The sequence below is a fragment of the Salmo trutta genome, chromosome 1, assembly GCF_901001165.1.
Source record: "Salmo trutta chromosome 1, fSalTru1.1, whole genome shotgun sequence".
NCBI lineage: Eukaryota > Metazoa > Chordata > Actinopteri > Salmoniformes > Salmonidae > Salmo > Salmo trutta.
The window spans coordinates 59,007,466-59,019,575 of record NC_042957.1 but is presented as its reverse complement, the minus strand read 5'-3'; the positions used below and the strand labels follow the sequence as shown (position 1 = coordinate 59,019,575).

At 44.6% G+C, this 12,110-nt stretch overlaps 1 protein-coding gene across 1 annotated transcript; it reads right to left on the bottom strand.

The window, feature by feature from the left end:
* Nucleotides 1-3,283: 3,283 nt before the first annotated feature.
* LOC115202902 (somatostatin receptor type 5-like) lies at nucleotides 3,284-4,813 on the bottom strand. Its single transcript, XM_029767068.1, has one exon. The coding sequence runs from the start codon at nucleotides 4,724-4,726 to the stop codon at nucleotides 3,284-3,286; it is 1,443 nt and encodes a 480-aa protein (XP_029622928.1). The 5' UTR covers nucleotides 4,727-4,813.
* Between the last annotated feature and the right edge of the window lie 7,297 nt (nucleotides 4,814-12,110).

Below are 12,110 nucleotides of genomic sequence, written 5' to 3'. Positions count from 1 at the left end.
TTACAGGAAAGTGGCAATTATACAACACTTCACAGTATGCTGCTTGTCACAAGTCTGCACAGCGGAACTGCAAGCATGGCATTAGTGAAACAATTCCCTTTTCATTATGTTTTCACACTTCTTAATGCAGCTGTGTGAGAGAGAGTGTGTGTGTGGGAGTGTGGCAGAGGAAATTGATTTATCATGGATCAGATAGCATTGTTCAAGTGAGTTAACTGCTTTCTACAATACAGTGCTGTTTGTATCATTGAATGCAGTGAAAGGGGCACAAGAGTCAACAATGTTGGTGGAGTGTAACAATATACTGAGGCACTTTATGTGTTGGTCAGTGTGGTTTCACCTAATGCCTTCCACACCACTGGGCAAATTGGTTTATGAGGGTTTGTGGCTTTGTGATAACTCTGGTGTAACGGTCTAATAATGTATATTTTGTGTGCACCTACAGTACCAGTTTCTTTTTCATGGCTTGGTGTGTGTGCATGATTTACAGTAGTCTTTTCCCCTGATGAACTAAACCTCTAAAGAGAACATCCACTATTTTTACATTCTGCACTCCTTTTGTTGTCCAAGTAAATATCTATGATAAAACAAATACATTTATTACACATTTAGTCATATGAATCACCTAGATGTCAGATATTGTAGATACCATCCCTACAATGTCGTGATTTCAGCCATTCATGCTCATATCTTATCTGTCTATATTCTCATATCCTCTGTCTGTTCAACCTCAATGCCTCCAATGTGGCTCCCCTGTCATAGCTGCCAGATAGCATTCAAAAGAAAAGGAAAAAGTCATTCTTAACAGAAACAATCAGTGTATAGGAACTCTGATGTTCCTTGACCTTTCAAATGGCATACTATATAGGCTGAGTTACAGAAACCAGTGGGTCAAGTGCTGAACAACAACACAACAACAATCAGATATGTGCAACCTTGGTATGTCCTCAAGCAAATTGAACACTCACCAGATATTCCACCTTGATATTCAGTAATACGTGGCACTGTCACCAGATATTCCACCTTGATATTCAGTAATACGTGGCACTGTCACCAGATATTCCACCTTGATATTCAGTAACATGAGACACTGTCACCAGATATTCCACCTTGATATTCAGTAACATGAGATACTGTCACCAGATATTCCACCTTGATATTCAGTAACATGAGACACTGTCACCGGATGCCAAGTTGCCAACTCTTTCCAGAGCCCTTTTCTTCCCCCATATAGCAGCAGTACAAACACAACCACGGCATGGAATAGAAGCTACACAAGGTGCCTTCTTTTTCTTCTGTCCTCTGTTCCTCCAGCTTAGGTGTAGCGAGATGAATGACTAGGATATAAAAGTGACGCTACATTCATCTATATATAATTGATTGTCACATTGTGCAGTAAAAATGTAATACAATTACAATCAGATATGTCAGATAAGTTTGGAAAAAGGCACAGACATTATGTACATACAGTGATAATGTGGTAAAACATATAAACACAGATTGAAATTATACAAATGTCTTCAGAAACAACCTAGTATATACACCATTTTACAGGCAGTATCAAGTCATTGTAACACAAATTCCATTGGCTTGATGCATAGTTCAAATGCTCTCAGCCCATTTTCTTTTACTGTTATTTAACTAGGCAAGTCAGTTAAGAACAAATTCTTATTTTCAATGATGGCCTAGGAACAATGGGTTAACTGCTTTGTTCAGGGGCAGAACAACAGATTTGTACCTTGTCAGCTCGGGGATTTGATCGTGCAACCTTTTGGTTACTAGTCCAATGCTCTAACCCAGTGGTTCTTAACCTTGTTGGAGGTACTGACCCCCACCAGTTTCATATGCGCATTCACCGAACCCTTCTTAATTGGAAAAATAAAATTCAAAACATAGGTATATATTTTACTGGTGCACAAAATGAACCAGTTTTGGAGGCAAGGTTTTTGTTGCCAACGCATGCCTGTGCAGAATACAATGCGTAACAATGATGTGTGGTGCATCGGCTTTCACTAGCGCACCAAAACCAGACTTTCTTCCCAGCATGACTGGAGCTCCGTCCGAACAAACTGCAGAAACCATATCCCACGAAAGATTGTTGTCTTTGAAGAAGTCATCCACAAGTTTCTTCACATCGGCTGCCTTAGTTGTCGTAAGAGGCTTACAAAATAAAAAATCTTCCTTTATCACGTCGTCTTTCACATAGCGCACAAATACAGCAAGCTGGCTTAGATTGGAAACGTCTGTGGTCTCGTCGAGTTGAAGGCTGAATTTTGCCGGGCTTGAAATCAGATCTGCAACTACTTGAGCCAAGATGTCTTTGCTCATGTCCTCTATTCTGTCGCTAATGGTGTCATTTGAAAGAGGAATTTGGGATAACTTAACTTCAGCCGCTTTTCCCAGCATGATATTCGCCATCTTCAACACAGCTGGTTTTATGAGTGTTTCACCAATGGTGTGTGGTTTGCCCTGCTTTCAGGTAAGCAACTTCGTACGATGCTGTGAGGATCGGTTTGTTGATGGGTACAAAGCCGAGAACAGGCAGAGTAGCCTTTTCATCGAATCTGGCTCTCTTCACCTTGAATTCAGCGAGCGTTGTGTTCTTGTATTGTCCATCTCCATGCAGCTTAAGGAAGTGTTCTCTTAGTTTTGCCGGTGCTAGACTAGAATTGCTCAACTTGGCATTGCAAATCATGCAGTTAGGACGCTGACTCTCATCACGTTCCGTTATACATGTGAATCCATATTGTACATATTCGTCCTACCACTTTCTTTTTTTGCTCGACATAGTTAGTATGAAGGGATTAAAATATTAAGAAAGAAATCACACGACGTACCATCACGACAGTCACAATTCGACTACTGAGCGCGCCAAATTCCCTGCAGCACAGATAGGCCAAGCGATGTTGCGTGATCACCTGCAGCCAATGATGGCCAAGCGGGGCGTGTCATCACGAATCATATGAGTCGGGTGTGTGTCTTGACCTCCGCCGAACCCCTGAGACTGACTCACCGAACCCCTGGGGTTCGATCGAACCCAGGTTAAGAACCACTGCTCTAACCACTAGGCTACGCTGCCACCCCATTGATCAGGAATGTAACAATAAATTATGAAAGGTGCTATGGCCTTGCAGAGAGCTTCTCTTCTCTATATGTGTATAGCGCTGTACATTTAAATAGAGCCACACTTTAGTGTGGCTCATTCCATAGACATTACATGAATGCTACAAAATATTAATGCAAGTTCCATCAGGTAACTGACTTCAGAGCCAGTTATTTTACATTATAGGTAGCTTATCTCCAGTGAGGTGTTCTTCTCCACTGGCTCCTCTGGCAGTGGTTTGACACTCCCATTTGTGTGTCCATTATGCAGGGATGCTGGAGGCCCCAAGCTTGGGCCTTTCCCACCAATGTCACCAGCTTTGGCTTTCCTTTCTGGGGATGCTACATGCTCAGATGCCCCTGGAGCTGGCGCCTTGGGTGTTAACAGGGCCTGGGAACTCTCAGGATGTCCGTTCCCATTCTGGGCGATCCTACAGATCTCCGTCATCTCTGTGACATCCTCCCTGTCTTCATCATCCTCTTCCTCTTCCTCATCTCGTACGACTCTCCTCAAGCTCTCTCGGGGCTTCAGCACCCTCCCTCTCTCCTCCTGCTGCTGGCGCTCTGTCAGGTCGTGGCTCTCCACCTTGCGTGAGGAGCGACACAGGGCCTTGCGGAAGCCCCGCTTAAAGTTTTCTGACAGGAAGCCGTAGACGATGGGGTTGGCGCAGCTGTTGGCGTAGCCCATTACCACAACAAAGTAGTAGAGGCACTGGTACTCTGATGGCAGAGACACCAGCAGGTTGAGGATGTTGAGGGCGTAGAAGGGCAACCAGCAGAAGACGAACACAGCCACCACGATCACCACCATGCGCGTTACCTTGCGCTCCGACTTCCTGCGCTTGGTGGACGTGGCGTGGACCTTCTTGCCAGAGCTGCGGATCTTGAAAACAATGAGCAGGTAGCAGAGGCAGATGATGAGGAGTGGGCAGAAGAAACCCACTGTGGACGTGTAGATGATAAAAGCCGCCCGCCAAATGTTGGCCGGCCGAGGCCAGGAGATATTGCAGGTGCCGCCCGTCTTGTGGACGTTGGCGAAGATTACCACAGGCAGGACCACCAGGAAGGAGATGGCCCACACTGTGCCATTGACCACCTTGGCCACCTGGGGCCGCCGCCACTTGGAGGAGCATATGGGATGGACCACTGCCAGGTAGCGGTCAATGCTCATGACGGTCAGGCAGAAGATGGAGGTGAACTGGTTGATGGAGTCCACGGTCATGACCAGGCGGCACATAAAGGAGCCAAAGGGCCAAAACTGGAGTGTGTTCTGGACAGCCAGGAAGGGCAGGCCCAGCATGAAGAGCTCATCAGCGATGGCCAGGTTCAGGATATAGATGTTAGTCACAGACTCCGTCTTGGAGTAGTGCAGCACAATGTGTATAACCAGGCTGTTGCCGCCCAGGCCGATGACACAGACGATGATGTAGATGAGTGGGATGAGGACCCCTGCTACACTGGGTCCTAATGGCATCTCTGGAATGTTGGTGGTGTTGATACAGTTGAAGAGGGTGTCATTGAGGAGGGTGTCATTGAGGAGGGTGTCGTTGCATAGTAGCAAAGACAGGGGGAGGTCGGGGTAAGGGCTGGGGACTGTGCTGTTCTCCCACATGTCCTCTGCCATCTCTGAGGGGGCAGTGAGCAGAAGTCCAGGCAGGAGAGATGGAGGACCAGGGGGATGTCTGTCTGTCTCTCTCAACTCCCACCCATCTGTCCTGTGGAGAGACCAGAAAGACTTATTAAACTGAGGAGATCTTTCATATCTCATGTTTTATTGAGAAGCATCTGCAGCTCAATGGAGAGAAGGAGAGACACAAATTAAAAGGGACCTTAAAAGGGATGTGACAGACTTGACAGTGGCTTTATGTCTTTTATGCCTCTTATGGGCTCTTTCAGGGCCAAGGCACAATAGTAGCCAGACAATACGTCATTGAGGGTTTTCCAAACGGCTTTAATTGTGTTCTTGCACTTCATTCAGGTGAAAGCCTTGTTTGGTAAATTCCCAGAAGCATGAGGTACATGAGAGAAGAAGACGTCAGTGTCTGGCTGTGTGAAAAGCTGCTGTTAAAACAAATCTCAAGACAAATGAAGAGCTGGGGAAAACAATGAGCGTGGAAGATGAAACAAAACAAAAATGAGCAGGTGGTGGAGGTTAAATTAAATGATAAGTATGAAATTATGAAAAAGGACACCCAAACGGGATGTCACTAGGTACGCAGCCCAGCATGAGTCAGACAGGAAATAATTAAGGCCAGACAAGGAGTGAGGGCATGGAGAGAAATTTACCAGATCGCAACACCTGTGTTTGGCTTCTCTTTGTGGCTATTGACCCCCCAGACAAATGAAACAGAGTGTGTTCCCACAAACAGCCACTGCTGGGCCTAATAATTTACATTTTATTGGGAACTAGGTACTCTGGTGCACCACAGACCACTGTGTGTAGCTCTTCTGCCAACACATATGCTGTCATCGGTGTGTATGTACTTGTGTGAATGTAAATATGGAGTTTGTGTATGTGTGCACAGTTAATGTGAGACGGGAGAAAGCTCAGGTAAGCTCAAAGGCTTCGGAGGTGTCACGTCCTGACCAGTATAAGGGTTATTTGTTATTGTAGTTTGGTCAGGACGTGGCAGAGGGTATTTTGTTTTTGTGGTTCGGGGTGGTGATTTATTTAGTAGGGTGTTTGTTTAGTTAGTTCCGGGTTTATGTTCTATGTTTGTATTTCTATGTGGTCTCTAGTCTTTTGTATTTCTATGTCTAGTTTATTGGGGTTGGACTCTCAATTGGAGGCAGGTGTTTTCTAGTTGCCTCTGATTGAGAGTCCTATATATGGATATGTGTTTAGTTTCGTGCTTGTGGGAGATTGTTCTTGGATTGCTGTGTTGCCTTCAAGACTGTTGGTCGTCGTTCATCGTTTTATTTTTGTATACGTGTTTGTTTGGTTTTTCCTTCTTTTCCCGTCAATAAAGAAGATGAGTATACACTTCCTGTCACATAAAATGTCGTACTCGTCACGGAAAATGTCGTACTGGAGAGAAGAGGACCAAGGCGCAGCGAGACTGTGAATACTCATACTTTAATAGAATCAAGTAAGGCATCCACAGGAAAACAATAACACGACAGCAACAGTTTGCAGGCTAACAAACGCAGTGCAAAACAACTACCCACAACCCCAAAGAAAAACACACACACCTATATAGGACTTCCAATCAAAGGCAACTCAACACACCTGCCTTCAATTGGAAGTCCCAATCACCAACAAGCATTCACACACACAAAACTGCCACATCCTGACCCCAGAACTAATACAATAGCTCCATCTGCTGGTCAGGACGTGACACTTCCCTGCTGCATTTTGGTCTCATCACTACGACAATTGTGACAGGAGGGCCCTTTTCATATCTAGCTGTGGAGTTGCAATGCCACGCTGGGTAAACATCCACTACTGATGACGTGTAGGGGTTCTGGAACAAATTAACACCTGGCTTTCTCTCTCTCTATCTACCTCCTTCCATCATACTGTGTCGATCCCATGAAAACACAGACAGTAATGGCCCTGGATTCATCTCTTTATGCTCAGAAGCTATAACAGCAATGTATATAGTTTTAAATCACTTGCAAAAATCTGACTTGTTTTTTTTTATTAAAAAGAAGATTATGTATTGATTTAACAATGACCTGGGTCAAGCAGGTCATCCTTTGTCCCTTGGTACTTGGTCCTGTGGCATAGGTACCATCATCACAAGAGAGGTATTTGGTCAGCAATGGATGTACTGAACTACAAAATGGACACATACACATGAATTCTAGGGACTTCCCACTGGGAAAAAAACTGGTTGAATCAAGGTTGTTTCCATGTCATAAAAATAAATACATGTTGAATTAACTTGGAAAACTGATTGGATTTGCAAAAAGTCATCAACGTAAGGGAATTTTGTATTTTTTTTCACCAAACTTTTAACGTAAATCCAATGTCATGGTGCAATTTTTTGGATTTCATGTTGACTTCACATTAGTTGACAATTCAACCAAATATACATAAAAAATAGTAGTTGAACGGACATCTGCACCAAGTGGGTTAGAACATGTCATATCTATCACCACAGTTTAATGTAACCCCATTTTGCATATTATCATGGTTTTCAAATCTATTCGTTTCTGTCTATGAAATATGCATAATAATATTTTCTCTGTTTTTGGAAATGTAATTGAATGAATTTTTTTCAGGAAAATCAAAACCCTACTTATAATAGCACAGACGTGAGCTGAGCTCATTGATAGGGTTCATCAAACACTCCGACTGTTTCCTCAGTTCACTAAAAGGTCATCATCACTTCAAAATCTGGAAGCTGAGGTGAAGCAGATTCAAAGCAGGCTTTCCACCTCACTGACGCTCAGGTTCTGATCTGAGGGAGCTGCATGAAGAAAGACCAACTGTGAAAATGTACTGGCAAAGGAACGTGAGCGATAAACAGATGTTTTAGGGGTTGAAGAGAAATATTATACAGTATATACACTGAGTGTACAAAACATTAGGACAAACTGATCAGGTGAATCCAGGTGAAAGCTGTGATCCCTTATTGATGTCACTTGTTAAATCCACTTCAACGCTGCTGGGTTTTTCATTCTCAACAGTTTCCCGTGTGTATCAAGAATGGTCCACCACATAAAGGACATCCATCCACATTCGACACCTTGTAGAGTCCATGCCCCGATGAATTGAGGCTGTTATGAGGGCAAAAGGGGGATGCAACTCAATATTAGGAAGGTGTTCTTAATGTTTTGTACACTCAGTGTATATTTCTTAAATGTTTCATTTTGACTAAGATTTTCCTCCATCGCACAATTTCTATATTCTAAATTGTTTGATTATTTTCATGCGAGGTGCATACATTTCCCATCCTCCAACATTGGTGCTGGTTTCCCCGAGCTGCGGAGACACCAGGGAGAAGGAATGCGTTGGGATTGCTGCCATAAATCAAACAGAACCAAATAAAGGGCACACATGACAGGCTAACAAGATCACGCTCTGAAGTCTTCAGCTCCACATGGAGAAGAGAGGGAAGCCATTGCATTTATCTTTATCCTTGGCTTATGAACATAACATTGTCACTAATGCCTGGATTTCCTTCAGTTATTAACATATTGTTAGTGGAATGGTCTTTGCACGATGGGACTCCAGCATTAATCTTCTCTGCACAGAGAAGGGCAGCTCAGGACCTGTGGGCCAGCCTTTAAAAAAAATCAAAAGACTATTACATTTACAAATTGGGGTTCTGAGCTGGTCAGGGTACCATGGGGAAGGCAGGAATATAGTATGAATGAAGAACACACACGTCTTTTAATCAATGTCATTCTCTTTTACTGCCACTCGGAAGACATTTGTCCAGCGAACAAATATTTCTGAATGAGTCTGGCCAGTCAGTGCGTCAGTGCGGAGCTGCCATGGGAAAAGAGACATAAATGCTAAGTGACTACTTCAGAGCTGCATCCACGTAATCAGCCCTCTCAGCCAGATCAATTGTGTTCCATAGCTGGGAAGAACAGAAGACACATGCCTCTTAAAGATGATCACTAATGCACATGATCATACACGGTTTATTGGGTACACTCATCTAGTACTGGGTCTAACCCCCCTTTGCCTCCAGAACAGCCTGAATTATTTGGGGCATGGAAACATTGCTCAATTGTTATCGAGGGACCTAACGTGTGCCAGGAAAACATTCCCCATACCACACCACCACCACCAGCATGTACTGTTGACAACAGGCAGGGTGAGTTCATGGACTCATGCTGCTTACACCAAATCCTGGGATTTGTCGGAACAGGCAATGCTTTTCCACTCCTCAATAGTCCAGTGTTTGTGATAGCGTGCCCACTGGAGTCGCTTCGTTTTTAGCTGATAGGTGTGGAACCCGGTGTGGTTGTCTGCTGCAATAGCCCATCCGTGACAAGGATTGACAAAATGTGCATTTCAAGATACACAGCACTGTTGTACTGCACCGTTATTTGCCTGTTTGTGGCCCGTCTGTTAGCTTGCCATTCTCCTTTGACCTCTCATCAATGTGCTGTTTTTGCCCACAGGACTGCCGCTGACTGGATGTTTTTTCTTTGTCGTACCATTCTCAGTAAACCCTCGACACTGTCGTGCGTGAAAAGCCCAGGAGGGCGGCTGTTTCTGAAATACTGGATCTGGCGCGCCTGGCACCGACAATAATACTTTAATTTACATTTTATTTCACCTTTATTTAACCAGGTAGGCCAGTTGAGAACAAGTTCTCATTTCCAACTGCGACCTGGCCAAGATAAAGCAAAGCAGTGCGACACAAACAATAACACAGAGTTACACATAGAATAAACAAACATACAGTCAATAACACAATGGAAAAGTATATAGACAGTGCGTGCAAATGAGGTAAGATGAGGGAGGTAAGGCAATAAATAGGCCATAGTGGCAAAATAATTACCATTTAGCAATTAAACACTGGAGTGATAGATGTGCAGAAGATGAATGTGCAAGTAGAGATACAGGGGTGCAAAGGAGCAAAAAAAAGAAATAACAGTATGGGGATGAGGTAATTGGATGGGCTATTTACAGATGGGCTATGTACAGGTGCAGTGATCTGTGAGCTGCTCTGACAGCTGGTGCTTAAAGTTAGAGAGGGAGATATGAGTCTCCAGCTTCAGTGATTTTTGCAATTCATTCCAGTCATTGACAGCAGAGAACTGGAAGGAAAGGCAGCCAACGGAGGAATTGGCTTTGGGGGTGACCAGTGAAATATACCTGTTGGAGCGTGTGCTATTGGTGGGTGCTGCTATGGTGACCAGTGAGCTGAGATAAGGTGGGGCTTTACCTAGCAAAGACTTACAGATGACCTGGAGCCAGTGGGTTTGGCGACGAATATGAAGCGAGGGCCAGCCAACGAGAGCATACAGGTCGCAGTAGTGGGTAGTACATGGGGCTTTGGTGACAAAACGGATGACACTGTGATAGACTGCATCCAATTTGCTGAGTAGAGTGTTGGAGGCTTTTTTTGTAAATGACATCGCCAAAGTCAAGGATCGGTAGGATAGTCAGTTTTATGAGGGTATGTTTGGAAGCATGATCCAAGGATGCTTTGTTGCGAAATAGGAAGCTGATTCTAGATTTAGATTTTGATTGGAGATGCTTAATGTGAGTCTGGAAGGAGAGTTTACAATCTAACCAGACACCTAGGTATTTGTAGTTGTCCACATATTCTAAGTCAGAACCATCCAGAGAAGTGATGCTGGATGGGCGGGCAGGTGCGGGCAGCGATCGGTTGAAGAGCATGCATTTAGTTTTACTTGCATTTAAGAGCAGTTGGAGGCCACGGAAGGAGAGTTGTATGGCATTGAAGCTTGTCTGGAGGTTTGTTAACACAGTGTACAAAGAAGGGCTAGAAGTATATAGAATGGTGTCGTCTGCGTAGAGGTGGATCAGAGAATCACCAGCAGCAAGAGCGACATCATTGATGTATACAAAGAAAAGAGTCAGCCCAAGAATTGAACCCTGTGGCACCCCCCTAGAGACTGCCAGAGGTCCGGACAACAGGCCCCACGATTTGACACACTGAACTCTATCTGAGAAGTAGTTGGTGAACCAGGCGAGGCAGTCATTTGAGAAACCAAGGCTGTTGAGTCTGCCGATAAGAATGTGGTGATTGACAGAGTCGACAGCCTTGGCCAGGTCGATGAATACAGCTGCACAGTATTGTCTCTTATCGATGGCGGTTATAATATTGTTGGCGTGGCTGAGGTGCACCCATGACCAGCTCGGAAACCAGATTTCATAGCGGAGAAGGTACGGTGGGATTCGAAATGGTCGGTGATCTGTTTGTTAATTTGGATTTCGAAGACCTTAGAAAGGCATGGTAGGATAGATATAGGTCTGTAGCAGTTTGGGTCTAGAGTGTCTCCTCCTTTGAAGAGGGGGATGAGCTTTCCAATCTTTGGGTATCTAACACGATATACGAAATAGAGGTTGAACAGGCTAGTAATAGGGGTTGCAACAATTGCAGCAGGTACTTTTAGAAGGAGAGGGTCCAGATTGTCTAGCCCGGCTGATTTGTAGGGGTCCAGATTTTGCAGCTCTTTCAGAACACCAGCTATCTGGATTTGGGTGAAGGAAAAATGGGGGAGGCTTGGGCAAGTTGCTGTGGGGGGTGCAGGGCTGTTGACCGGAGTAGGGGTAGCCAGGTGGAAAGCATGGCCAGCCATAGAAAAATGCTTATTGAAATTCTCAATTATCGTGGATTTATCGGTGGTGACAGCTGGGAGGAGGTGCTCTTATTCTCCATGGACTTTACAGTGTCCCAAAACTTTTGGAGTTTGTGCTACAGGATGCACATTTCTGTTTGAAAAAGCTAGCCTTAGCTTTCCTAACTGCCTGTGTATATTGGTTCCTAACTTCCCTGAAAAGTTGCATATCGCGGGGGCTATTCGATGCTAATGCACTACGCTACAGGATGTTTTTATGCTGGTCAAGGGCAGTCAGGTCTGGAGTGAACGAAGGGCTATATCTGTTCCTGGTTGTACATTTTTTGAATGGGGCATGCTTATTTAAGATGGTGAGGAAAGCACTTTTAAAGAATAACCAGGCATCCTCTACTGACGGAATGAGGTCAATATCCTTCCAGGATACCCGGGTCAGGTCGATTTAAAAAGGCCTGCTCGCTGAGGTGTTTTAGGGAGCGTTTGACAGTGATGAGGGGTCGTCGTTTGACCGCAGACCCATTACGGACGCAGGCAATGAGGCAGTGATCGCAGAGATCCTGGTTGAAGACAGCAGAGGTGTATTTGGAGGGCAGGTTGGTTAGGATAATATCTATGACGGTGCCCGTGTTTACGGATTTGGGGTTATACCTGGTAGGTTCATTGATCATTTGTGTGAGATTGAGTACATCTAGCTTAGATTGTAGGACGGCCGGGGTGTTTAGCATGTCCCAGTTTAGGTCACCTAACAGTACGAGCTTTGATGATAGATGGGG